Below are 14094 nucleotides of genomic sequence, written 5' to 3'. Positions count from 1 at the left end.
TTCTGTCTTGTTCAATACCGAGAGCTATGTCAGTCCTCTGGAGTTACAGAGGAATGGGAAAGCAAGCAGAGGTACAGTATGACAGGGTTTGTCTAAATGAAGTAAAATAATAGATACTGCATATAACTCATTCTCTCATTTCCAGGCCAGTGCTCATGTGATTTCTTTAATTTTGTGGCTCAAAAACTTCATGAAAGAAAGTCAGTTGTTTCATTTCACAGCATAGCATCAATATTTTCTTTACATGAAAACCACAACTATAGACTTTAGCCTTTAAAGTAAAAAACAGAGATTTTAAAATAAAACAGAAGAAATCAGATTATATTAGATTAAATTTTGGTTCAATGCTTCTCTAATCTACTGTTCAGGATGCAATGAGACATTTGTTTTACAAATCTTGACATGTCAGCGTTGATGTACCATATGAAAAGGACAGGCCTCTAAGTGAGAGAGGACAAGGTAAGCATCAAAAGTATAATGTATGAAAGTCCTCACCAGTATGTCTGTCATTTGACAGTCTTGAGGATTAAATAATTTGAGACAGGACAGTTTGGTTCACAGCTACCATTGTTTCTGTCATCTCTATGTATGTATTTATGCGTTTACTAAATAATGTGTATGTGATGGACTGCTGAGCCGTCCCCTGATACCCACTTTGTCAGTCTTGCTGCGCAGCTCCTCTCTGAGTCTGTCCACCTGCTCCTGAAGCCCACGGTGCTCCCTGTACTCTGGCGCCTCCTGCAGGCGCTCTCTCTCCCCCTCAAGCTCCCGCCGACTCCTCTCCTGATTGCTGAGGGTGTCCAATGCGTTCTGTGAGAAATTGTAAGACAATTCCCATTTTCAAAGGGTAACAGTATAAAGTAACAGCCCGTGTGGATGGATATAGACTTGCCGTACTAAAGACCCCAGTACAATGGGTGTGAGGAAGGGGGCAATGTAATGGCTCCTCACCTGGATGAGCTGTGACTTAGGACCCCACTCCTCCAAGGAGCCCTCTGCTTTCCTGTGCTCTGCCAGCTTCACATAGGTCTTGCCCAGCTGCTCCCGCTCACGAAACAGGCTCTTCAGCTAGAACCGCAGCAGACTCTTTTGCTCAGGATGGATATGTATCCACAGCCTGTACAATATCTCCCATATCTTACAATAACTGTGGACTCACAAGGCATTTATACTGATAAGTCTGAACTGGAATCTTTTATCCGTTTTGGCTTAGTTACAATTATTTACCTCCAAAGGAACAAGTAATAGGTTTATTCCATGCTGAAAAGAGAAGAGAGAAAACACAACGTTTCGGCTGTGAAGCCTTTATTAGGTGTGAAGAAGGCTTCACCTGAAGAAGGCTCCACACTTGAAGAAGGCCGAAACGTTGTGTTTTCTCTCTTCTTTTTTCAGCATGGAATAAACCTATTACTTGTTCCTTTGCAGCCTACGCATGCTGAAGTAGCTCCCCGCCTGAATTATTTACCTCCATTCCACAATGAAGAATGGGTACATACTGTACCTGGATAAGCATATAATATAACCTCTAAACCACTCCAATCCCTTAATCCATACATTCGATGGCACATTTTTTGTATTTTGATGAATAGTAATGTCATATAGACTTTGCAAAGGAACATCTGAAATTGTCTCCTACATTTGATTTGAACCTCATGATCCAGAGATTACATGCTTGATCTTTCCCTGATGGGTGACCCAAAAGACATTCTTACATTAGTGTTCTTCTGGCAATTAAAAGGGATAAGAGGGGTTAGTAAAAAGTACAGAAAAGTAGCACCTGGACCGCACTGGGAACACGATTCATCCTAAATGGGTTGTCTGGCTCAGCAGCCTCCAGGACATGAAATAACCACCCCTGACTGAGACTCACTTGAGACTCACGACACAGAGCCAGGGACAGAAAAGGAAGAGGAAGACTCTCCTGACTTGCTGAGAGACTCACTGACAAAACCCCTCCATGCCAATTCAGGGGAACAAACGCCCCCACTCCAGGCAGACGAGCAATGGATCGAGGAGCAACAGCTTGAGAGCCTGAGGCAGGAGCTGTGCTGAGGGTGAAATCTGACACGAGTTCAGAGGGAGACTGGAGATGGTCGGGGCTGAAGCGGGGGGCCGAGCTGAATGGAAGGAGCTTTCTAGTTTAAGCAGACAGAAATTAATGTCGGCTACAGGGCGAGAAAGGAGTTCGGGAATCTGAGAAACCTGCTGAGAAAGTAGAAACGTCTCACAAACCTTCACCTGTCAGTTTCCATAAAGATGTTTGTTTCCTGCATTTTGGGTATTTGGGTATTTGCAACAAACTGCTCTCTACCTGCTCCAGGACCAGTTTTCTCTGTCTGTCATGGTCTGAGTTCTGCGGATGAATCTTTCTTTTCAGTCTAGGGACCTCTTTTTCTCCTGACCCCTGCAAAACCAAGACAGAAAATATCCCTATTCTGCCAATGTTCTGCAGAATAAATTGTTAGAAGGTTAACTCCACAGAAAGGCAGAGCTCACTTACTGTAGAACAACTCAACTCAATCCCAGCCACTGTCTCAGGCTGTGTTGGGCGATTCTGTTGAAAAAGAGACTTTTTACTCTGTATGTACAATACCTGCTGGAGCTTTTCCAGGGCCTGAACGGCCTGGTCTCTTTCTTGCTGCAACTCAGCACACCTTCTCTCCTTCTCTGAAACCACAGAGAGCATACACTGCTATAATATCCCCAGTCCTGCACCTGTCAGTACTTTACTACATTACCTGGTTTGCTATTACTCTTGCATCTGCAAGTCCTTTTTCCCTAAAATACATACAGTACTGTATGATACAGTAGGCTTTAGGAAGAAGCTGTCTCCTAAGTGTACACCAGTCCATCATGCACTCTTTTTACTAGGAGAGCTACTGTATGTAAGTGGGCAGAGGGATTCAGAATGGCTAAAAACAGGGACCATTCAGCCCATCGTGTTTGGTTCTGTTAAGTTACATAGACAGTACTGGTCATACTGGGAGCAAACCCTAACACTATATACTAGTGACTCTGAGAACAACGACCCAAACACCAACACCAAAAAAGGACAATTTAGAATAGCCAATTAGCTATAATATGCGGTCTTCGGGAAGAGCTAACTGGGGTATCCAGAGAAAGTTCAGAAACATGAGGAGAAAATAAAAACCACTCGCCAACAGGTGTCCAGGATTTTGTAGATTAAAAGGTATTCAGTTTGCTGCACTTTAGCCAAAAAAACCAAACATTTAGAAAAATAACCTCCTTCATAAAAGGTTTGAAGATAGTTATGTTCAAAAGCCTGAGTTACCTTTTTGGAAGCTTTGATTCTGTTGTTTATTGTAATTAATAGTATTTTATCAATGCATCCTATGTTAGACATGGTTTATAAATACATATTACTGGCACAAACTTATTTTGCACAGTAATTTTGTATGTCTCTCTTTTTGCTAATTTCTGTATACTGAGACATTATATTTGTGTAAGATTTTAAGCATCAGTCTTACACAGCATTGTAAGTACTCTGTACTAGAAGAAGCATTTTAAAATACATACAGTAAGCATTTTAAGTATATTGTACCAAATATACTGCACAAGGCTGTTAAGTTTTTTAGACTCTTTGTATTGAGATTTTTTTGTGAGATTAGGTAAGATATTCAATGAAGAACCTTAGTTTCCAACCTGCTTTTCCAAATACAGTCAACTCAAGAATTATTGGCACCCTTCATGAAATTCATCAAAAATTATTGTATAAAATAAACAATACACACAATGATTCAAATGTTCTGCTCAAATGTTCAGTGAAACTACTTAACTTCGCTCTAATAAAAGTTTTTCTCATTAAAAAAAGTTGTTTTTTGGGTAATAGTATTTTTTTCCCAATACATAGGGGTCAAACTTATTGGCATCCCTAAAGAATATTTAAAATGCAACCAAACAAAGTGGTGTCTGTAATTAAATGCCTTTCACCAGTTCCTGTTTCCCTCGGGCATAACTATGAGTTTGCGCGCATGTAAAATCTCTTTGTCATCCATCACCATAGGTAAAACCAAAGAGCTTTCAGCTGAAAAGAGACAGATGGTTGTTGACCTACACAGATCAGGTAACAGATATAAAAAAATACATAAACAGTTGAAAATACTAAGCACAGTCAGGGCAATAATCAAAAAGTAGAAGTCAGAAGTTTGGAACAGTTGCAAATTTGCCAAGAAGAGGATGCATGTGCATATTGCACCCACGCACAGTGAGCAAGAAGGTGAGGGAGGCAAAGAAGAACCCAAGGATCACATTTTCAGAACTGCAGTTTAGTGGGATCTTGGGGTTATCAAGTTTCAAGTTTCAAAGTCAACTGTTAGACGCCACCTCCATCAGCAGGCTCACTGTGTCACGCCCTCTGCAGCCGTGACACTCTGGAAGGGTTGCACGAAAGAAGCCCTTACTGAGCGCAACCCACAAAAAGCAGTGCCTGAACTTTGCCAAGTGTTATTGGAACTACAAAGAGGACTGCATACAAGGAAAAGCACCTGATACCCACAGTAAAATATGGTGGTGGATCATTGATGCTTTGGGGCTGTTTTGCTGCTAGTGGTCCAGGGGCTCCTGTTAATATCCATGGCATAATGAATTCCACTAAGCACCAGGATATTGTAGCCCAAAACCTGGTTGCCTCTGCCAGGAGGTTGAGACTTGGCCATAGATGGACCTTTCAACAAGACAATGACCCCAAACATACATCAAAATCAACACAGGAATGGTTGCAGAAACACAAAATCAATGTTCTGCAATGGCCATCTCAGTCTCCCGAATTGAATCCTATTGAAAACCTGCGGCCTGAATTGAAGAGGGCAGACCACAAGCGCAAGCCTGACTATCAAGGATCTTGAAATGTTCTCCATGGAGGAGTGGTCCAAGATCCCTCCAAAAGTGTGCTCCAACTTTGTCACACTTTACAGGAAGAGGCTCAGTGCTGTTATCCTTTCCAAGGGAGGCTTCACCAAATTTAAATTGTAGGGGTGCCAATAATTTTGAAACCTATGTTTTGCAGAAAACATTGTACTACTCAATAAAATGTTTTGTGTGTGAAAAGGTATTGTGTTAAAATAAAAGTATACAGCTTCCCCAAATGTTTGAGCCCAAAATATGACTCTCTTTTTGCTCAATTTCATGAAGGTTGCCAATAATAATATTATAATAATAATAAGGGCCCCACAGACACCTCTTCCAGCAGCAACCTTAGTTTTTCCCCAGAGGTCTCCCATCCAGGTACGGACCAGGTTCACACCTGCTGAGCTTCAGTGGGTCATCAGCCGTGAATTGCAGTTCTGAATTTCAATACTTGTGCTACTATAGCCCTCAGTCTCACCACAGATTCAAAGCTGTGCAGCATTACACACAAGTGGTCCTGCAATGATGAGTCACTCAACACCTATTGAGCAGTATCCTCTTTGCAATGTGCAGAACCTAAGCAACCTCAAGACTGAGTGTAGGAGCTGTGTACAGATGGTGATCAATCACAGAAATCCTGAATGTGGGTGTTTTATATGTGAGTGCTCATTTAAGTCTTGTTTTTGAGGTTAACAGAAACACAACAATTTTAGCTTTTAGATGAAAAGCAGCAGATACACTTGATATTTTACTAATGTATTAAAATACAAATGATAACATTTCTATATTTACTGTGCATCATGCACATTTAATGCCCAAAATAAATTACTCAGTATCTGTTAGGGATATTCCAAGAGCAAATGTTAGTTTCTATAGCTTTAAATTTGTAAGCAGCATGTGAGGAATGTTCATCTGAATTCCACAAGGACTGTGACAGCCCTTACCCTGCAGCTGTGCAGTAAGGTCTTCCACAGCTTTACAGCGGAGGCACTTGCTGTCAGACGTTTTCTCACTCCTGTGGGTCTGTTCCTCTTCCAGCTCCCTCAGCTCTGCAAACTGCACAACAGGACAGTAAGGCTGGCTTCTTTTAAATGCAAATGCACCTGTATTTGCAAATTCCAAAAAGAAATTCAGTAACAACAGAGAAAATGCTAAATCTGATTTAAAGATATTTTAAGCATGTATACAATTAAATAGCTCTTTGGATATTTTTAGGAGTTCCCATTAACCGATTAATACATTCTCTACTGGGGTTTTGGCTAGTACAGCTTGTGCACCAGTGGGATTCTTGTCACATCATTCCTATGATCAGCTCTAATGCATTGATGCAGCTTTTTTGTCATTAGTAACTACATGTACCATTCTTCAAATAGTATTGCTTACCAAAAATATGACACCAGGTGTAATTTTTCTGCCTCCTCCATATTTCAGACTAAGACAATGTCATTGTTATTTTTTTTTCCGTTGGTCAGTATTCAGCACTTCACATTTAACAGACTACTTAAAAGCAGTGTTTACTGGAAAAAATATGACTGTTGTTGTAAGAACATTGATCTTACTTTAGAGTTAAATGCTTGAGTTGACCCACGTGAAAAGTGATGGCTAACATTGTACCTTTCTTAACATTATATAGCATATCCTGTAGCATTTCAGAGTCATTTCTTTTAAATATGAAGGTAATGCAGCCCCAGGTTAACATGACAGTGTTACCTTGAGTTCAAGCGAGGAAACCTTTATCTCCAGTTCAGTTTTCTCTGTTTCCCTCAGTCTTTCTAGTCGTCCTAAAGCATGTTTTCTGTCAGTAGAATATATTAAATGAGATGGTATTACATGAGAAAGTATTAGCTGTGCCTGCTGTGCTATTCATGTGGAGATCAGTCCTGGAGTGAACAGGTGTCCAGTTCAATTCTAGACAGCTACTTTCAGGTAGAAAGTCGGGGCTTCTACTTATTTCCCAATCCCTATGATGCCATGTGGAAAGAGAGATCCTCTGACTGAAACCCACTCAGTGTTGTTGAGTACTCCAGCACCAATGACAGAACTTATTCAGCTTTGTCTGCCTTTTCTTGAGCTCTACTGTAATCCTCAGCCCTACCCCCTGCCCTGATCTCTTCAGTTCAGGACAGCTGTGTTCTACATTTTTTCAGTTTTATTGTAATGTTTGACCTTAAAAGCAATACCTCAATATTAAGAAGTAATTTTGAAGAGCTGGATTTCAGGAACAAGTTTACAAACAAGAGGAAGGACCCCTTCCCCTTCCCTTGCTAGTAGCTAATTGATCCAAAGATCTCATTGATCCTTTGAGGCAATTCAAAATATCCAGCATATTCACATGATCAGTTACTCTCTTTTCAACCTGCCCAAATGTCAGAATGCACCTTGAAAATAATTTATCTTTGTTCTGCTCTGGACAGTCTCCCTGAAAATTGCACAGATGACATCCAAAATGCAAGTGATGACTCCAGCAGAACTCGTGTGCTGTACTGAGCTCAAACCATGCCTCGGCTGACATCATGTTCAATTTAGCTTTTTTTCTAACTTGTTGTTTTATTGACCTTCGGTTGTTTTGTTTGTTTTGTGACCTCATGCAGGAGCCTGATGAAAAGACCCGTGAGAATAGTCAGTTTCTACAGAAATACAGCTACAGTCACATGTGGCAAATATTCCCCCTTCTTCTGTGAAACCACCTGAATCATCCTCCTGATTAATGAAGAACAAACTATTGCACTCTTGATTGTGTTCTGAGACCAGACTCAGGACAGTGTCAAATCAGCCCCACTGAGCACAATCTCCTTTATTGGAACAAGTAAAAGGTTTATTTCATGCAGAAAAAAGAGGAGAAGAAAAGTTTTCTTTCTTCTCTTCTTCTCTTTTCAGCATGGAATAAACCTATTACTTGTTCCTTTGCAGCCTACGCATGCTGACGAAGCTACCCTCCTGAACTACTATCTCCTTTATTGTATACCTGCCATGTCAGTAAAATACAAACAACTGTTCCTATTTCCTTTATAGAACATCAGATGAACTGCAGAGTCAGATATCTGTGGTCAGATATACTGTAGATCACTCCTGTCTTACTACTTTTTTCAATAATAATAAACCCCATTATAAATGAGTTTACTTATCCTTCTTATCCCACGTATCCTGGTATTACAAATTTACATTAAACAATTTACACTTTAGTATAGATAGCAAACAAATTGAAATTGCAAAAAATATATAAATTGTGTGGTATATCTTCAGATGAGACGTAAAACCGAGGTCCTGACTCTCTGTGGTCGTTAAAAATCCCAGGGCGTTTCACGAAAAGAGTAGGGGTGTAACCCCGGCGTCCTGGCCAAATTTCCCATTGGCCCTTACCAATCATGGCCTCCTAATAATCCCCCTCTATGAATTGGTTTCATTACTCTGCTCTCCTCCCCACTGATAGCTGATGTGTGGGGAGCGTTCTGGCGCACTATGGCTGCCGTCTCATCATCCAGGTGGGGCTGCACATTGGTGGTGGTGGAGGGGATCACCATTACCTGTAAAGCGCTTTGAGTAGAGTGTCCAGAAAAGCGCTATACTGTATAAATGTAAGCAATTATTATTAATTAATTATATCAAACAGAAACAAGTGCATGTTCAGTATAAAAAAAATAAAAATAAAGGATTGGGCTGACATTTGGCAAATGAAATATAATGTGTAAAGCACAAAACAATCCACTCAGGAAGTAAGCACATACTGTATACTACATGTATTTCTTATGTGATTGTGAGCTGTAGAAAGCTATACATGAAAGTGTCTATTATGTTCTCATCGGATGAATATGGGGGGAGTAAGAATCTGAACAGAGTGCGTGAGATTTGCCTTTTATTTAAAGTAGTTTTTAAAATATCAAATGAGCATAGAAGGCCTTGATCACCTTCTCTCATTTGTATCCTTTCTTATATTCTTGTATTACAAGTTTTTAAACTTTTACTTTGCATGGTCCATTGAATCTGTCCAATATATTTATATCTGTTCCTCGAGAAACTGGGAGATTTCACAATAGTAAAATATTACTATTTCAGATCTATACTCGTCTCGGATGACAAGGAGGGGGGGGAAAACCATGGCTGACCCCTCACACCCTGGCCACTCTCTCTTCCAGCGTGTTCCCTCTCAGTGAGAGCCTGAACACCAGGACTGACCAACACCGGCACAGCTTCTTCCCCCAGGCCATGACCCTTAGAAACAAGGACACTGCTCTCACCCCTCCTCTGGGATCAGCTGTACAGTTTCATTTAACGGCACATGCTGCCGATAGTTTCTGCAGATATACGCAGTATTCGCTGTACATTTTTATACTGTAACATATCACTGAGATTTGTTTTTATCTGTTATTCTGTTACTTTTATCTTTTATGTCGACACCCTTGAGAAATTCTTTGTATATCTTGTACTTGGCAAATAAACGTTTCTGATTCTGATTACTAAAGGAACTTAAGGGAATTATTCTATGTAAAAGGAAAGAGATGAAGTACATTCAACAGGTGTATTGTATAATTATATAAACAGCCTACCCCCCTTTTCTCCATTTGCATAAAGAGCACCTGACAGTTCAAAATTAATTCGATCTTCACTCCGGTTACCAGGCAGAAAACCTCCTACAGAAATCATGACATAAGCCCTAGTAGGATCGAGGTGAAAGGCCTTGGTAAAGTTCTTATACACCAGCTGTGCCCATCTGCTGCTTCTCATTTAATCTCCCCATATTTGCATGTCTGCCTGTCTCACTTCAGACCAACAGGAAATTAATAATCAGTTTGAAAATCCTCTTTTCCCCATTCTTCATGTAATTCTACATTAACTCTTCACTAAGGCAACTTGTTACAGTGCTTTGAACTAGTAACAGCAGTAATGAATATGGAACATCATACAGTGTATGATTAATTTACTGTATATTTTCAGAAGATTTTTGAAAAGTTCCTCAGACTTTCAAACCCGATTTGAAATGTAAGGTATCTTAGGTTGGACTTACTTCTGCGCCAGCTCCTGAGCTTGCTCTTCCAGCATCTTCTCCAGCCTCTTCACCTCATTGCTACGCTCTGATATCTGCCAGGGAAGAGCGATCCCACAATGAGTGCCTCTTGCAGCCTATGTCTTTCAGATACTAACGTATGCCAGCATGACTATCATTGAGACCATGGATGGAAAATATTATACACACAGCATGAAGAGTCATCAACGTTAGGCTAGAACCTCTGTTCTTCGTCAATAAGAGCACTAAGGGCCACCATGGCATGCCCTGTCTAAAATACAAAGTAATATTTAACTTGTTCGACTTCTTTATAACAAACCTTTCTTTTGAGGGTATCTCAGACTTTTTAAAAATTTGGGAGTGCAATTACATTTATTTCACACTCTAACAAATCTCCATCAGTTTTGCTGTCACATCTCTCTCTGAAACCTACTATCAATCTATCAACAGAGTTCACATCAAACGGAGAAAAAATTAAATCTCTTAAAATTGCAATCTTATAGGCACCAAACAAACCACAGTGATTGCTGCTGTGAGGTATGCTGGAAATACCCTGTCTAGCTCAAACCCTCTCAACATCTGTGGCACCTGGCTCATTGCAGATGGATGACTAATGCTGCTTATAAACTCACAGCCATAGGGACTGCTGTTGGATGACAAATCCAAAAAATCCCAAGAAAACTTTGAAAACATCACATGCCGGCTGAGCTTGAAAGCTTCTCTGTTGTCAACTGAGACTTACTGTCCTCACTTTTACTAGAGCAGATGAAAAAAGTAAATGCAACCAAGTCAAACAAAGAAGTATTAAGAAAGTGGTGATTGAGCACTGTATAAATCCACTATATAGCCTGTATATTTTATGCAGTATTATATAAAATTCCTAATAGTGTGTTTTATAAACATATACAGTATATAACAGTGTTTATAATAATAATAATAATTAATAATAATTGCTTACACTTATATAGCGCTTTTCTGGACACTCCACTTAAAGCGCTTTACAGGTAATGGGGACTCCCCTCGACCACCTGGATGATGCGACGGCAGCCATAGTGCGCCAGAACGCTCACCACACATCAGCTATCAGTGGGGAGGAGAGCAGAGTAATGTAGCCAATTCATAGAGGGGGATTATTAGGAGGCCATGATTGGTAAGGGCCAATTGGAAATTTGGCCAGGACACCGGGGTTACACCCCTACTCTTTTTGAGAAGCGCCCTGGGATTTTTAACGACCACAGAGAGTCAGGACCTTCGGTCTCATCCGAAGGACGGCGCCTGTTTACAGTATAGTGTCCCCGTCACTACACTGGGGCATTAGGACCCACATGGACCGCAGGGTGAGCGTCCCCTGTTGGCCCCACTAACACCTCTTCCAGCAGCAACCTTAGTTTTCCCAGGAGGTCTCCCATCCAGGTACTGACCAGACTCACACCTGCTGAGCTTCAGTGGGCTGTCAGCTGTGAGTTGCAGGGTGATATGGCTGCTGGCCATGATAGGGTACATAATACAGATGGAGTGTCTCAACAATGTAGGAGAACAGCTGGAGAGAGGGCAGCAGACCCACCTGTCCTCGTGCTGACTGGAGTTCTTGGTGCTGCACTTCTAGTTCAGAGTCCCGGATCTTCAGGACATCCCACATTTTCTGCAGTTCTGCTCTTACTTGGAGCAGCTCCCCATCCACCTCTTCTAGAGAAGCCTGAAAATGGGGTTCAGTGATGTAGTGGCTCCACAGACACAGACACTGCCAGCCAGTGACCACATTCATATCCCTGTTAAATGTTCGCTCATTAGGCACCAAATCAGTTCTGGTTAATGATATGGTGCTTGACACGAACTCTGACCTGTGCCTACAAACAGAAACCTGGCTTAGACCCACTGACACTTTTCCTTTAGTTGAAGCCTCACCTACCTCACCTGGCTGTATTTTTTTATAAAAAGCCCATTGCTCAGGATATGGAGGTGGCCTAGCAGCCATCTTCAGTGAGTCCCTAAAAATTGAACTATAAACTATAAATGACTTTCACACATTTGAGACAATGCTTCTTAAAATAGCATCCAAATCATCCCCATATATTCTTTTAGTATACAGACCCCCAGGACCATATGCATCGTTTCTAGCTGAATTTGGTAAACTGCTCGCTGACTTAGTTATTAATTTAGACAAAGTTGTAATATTTGGTGACTTTACCATACATATTAACATAGAGACAGATGCTTTCAGTAAAAACTTCTTGTCCCTCCTTGACTCCATAGGTTGTAGTCAGCATATAACAGGACCAACACACGTGTACAATCATACACTAGACTTTAGTATCACTCATAAAGCTGATATTCATCATATATTAGTCCATCCCATGGATAACTCTTTTTCCAACCACTTTTTAATTACTTTTGAGATTCAACTACCCTCTGTAGTTGCCAAGGAGAAGATTATTATGACACGGCACATCAGTAGGGGTACTTTAAAATGTATTAAAACTATTGATTAATGCTAACTTCACCTTCAGTACTGATGTTGACGAAATCACACACAACTGTAATACAGTGGTCAGACAGGCCCTCAATGAAACATCCCCGTTAAAGACTAAGGTAGTCAAAACCACTACACACTCTCCATGATTTAATGATCACACACGATCCCTTAAACAGGAGTCCTGCAAACTAGCGCGCAAATGGAGGTCTACTGGTTTGCAAGTATTCTAGTCGGCATGGACTGATAGCCTGAAACAACATAAGACAGCCCTATATAGAGCTCGTTCAGCTTACTACTCTGAACTTATAGAAATCAATACAAATAAGCCTCCCTACCTATTAAGGACAATAGCTACTCTAACAAATAAGGCCGATTCAACAGTACCAGCTAACTTTAGTTGTGACATTTTCATGGATTTGTTTAACAATAAAATTTACAACATCAGACACAATCAAACAGGCCGCAAAGAAGCCTAGTACTAAAACAATGTGAGCACCTTTTCAGTGTTTTCCAATTAGTTAATGAACATGAACTAAAGAAATGTATTATTAAGACAAAATCAACCACCTGTCCGCTAGATCCCATCCCCACCCAACCAGTTAAAGATTCCCTCCAAGTACTGGCAGGACCTATAATTAGTATGATGAACACGTCCCTTGCATCAGGCGTTGTACCTGACCAATATACATTTCATTTACACCTAATGACAACTCATCAATTGTCACTTTAGCTAATTGAGTTAATGAAGTAAAGTCTTGGATGAACTCTGATAAATTTGAGGTTCTGTTGTTTGGAGGCAACAGTGTGGATAGGACTGCTATAACCTCAGGCAGCCAACTCTGAGGGCTTAAAAGTTTCCCTCCAAGATTCGGCACATAACTTAGGTGTAATCTTAGACACAAAGCTCTCATTTAACTCTCATGTCAATGCAGTATCGAAGGCATGCTTCCTACAGTTAAGAAATATTGCAAAACGAAGGTATTTTCTCTCCACTCAAGACACAGAGAAACTAATACATGCTTTTGACACAGCAGATTAGACTACTGCAATGCCCTACTATCAGGGAGGACCTATCGCACTTTCAACACCTTACAGTGAATTCAAAACACGGCAGCTAGAATTGTTACTAGGAGCAGAAAAGACGACCACATAACACCAGTACTTAGCTCTCTCCATTGGCTTCCTGTCAGGTACAGGGCAGACTTCAAAATCCTTCTACTTACTTACAAGGCTTTCAGAGGTCAGGCACCTGTCTATTTAATCAATGCTACCCACACTCACAGCTTGACGTGCTGTGCAGCAGTACAAATTCACACACTAACTCTTTTGAGGACTATTCTGGTGAATTAAAACTCATAGCTAATACACAACAAATGTACAATATGTATGCACAAAAGTACAATAATATTATGTACAATTATACAATAATAATGTTACTTTTCTTTTCAAACAAGGTGCACCACAATAGGCATAATACTAAAAAAGACTAAGTTACTAAAGCAGTCCATTACAATTTATTCAAACCCGCACATTGTTAAAACAGTGTCTTGATGCCCATTTTCTACTGTACTTGATAAGGACATACTGTAACATCTACAGTATTTTCCAGTAGTCTCAAGATGGCTGTTCACAAATGCTTCAGTGACAAATGGCAGAAAGATTATTTAAAGGTCAGAAAATATGATTTGGTGTATGGATCACTGAATATCAGACAAAAACTTCTACTTATTCAGTTATTGACAGTTATTACTGG

The 14094-nt window shown here is 40.5% G+C and overlaps 1 protein-coding gene across 7 annotated transcripts in view; it reads right to left on the bottom strand.

Moving 5' to 3' along the window:
* The window catches only part of LOC148659368 (uncharacterized), a 56782-nt gene that overhangs the window by 4248 nt on the left and 38440 nt on the right, over positions 1-14094 (bottom strand). For all 7 annotated transcript variants that reach the window (XM_088641510.1, XM_088641511.1, XM_088641509.1 and 4 more), the window contains 8 exons: positions 11433-11564; positions 9869-9942; positions 6577-6661; positions 5811-5922; positions 2594-2667; positions 2312-2404; positions 952-1068; positions 655-810 (listed from right to left, as the gene is read on the bottom strand). In XM_088641510.1, coding sequence (XP_088497636.1) covers positions 655-810; positions 952-1068; positions 2312-2404; positions 2594-2667; positions 5811-5922; positions 6577-6661; positions 9869-9942; positions 11433-11564 — 843 coding nt within the window. The remainder of the gene's footprint in view (positions 1-654; positions 811-951; positions 1069-2311; positions 2405-2593; positions 2668-5810; positions 5923-6576; positions 6662-9868; positions 9943-11432; positions 11565-14094) is intronic.

Source organism: Lepisosteus platostomus, chromosome 7, assembly GCF_059453375.1.
Source record: "Lepisosteus platostomus isolate fLepPlt1 chromosome 7, fLepPlt1.hap1, whole genome shotgun sequence".
Taxonomy (NCBI): Eukaryota; Metazoa; Chordata; class Actinopteri; order Semionotiformes; family Lepisosteidae; genus Lepisosteus; species Lepisosteus platostomus.
Note: the sequence above shows the minus strand (reverse complement) of the source record. Positions and strands in the feature narration are given on the sequence as shown.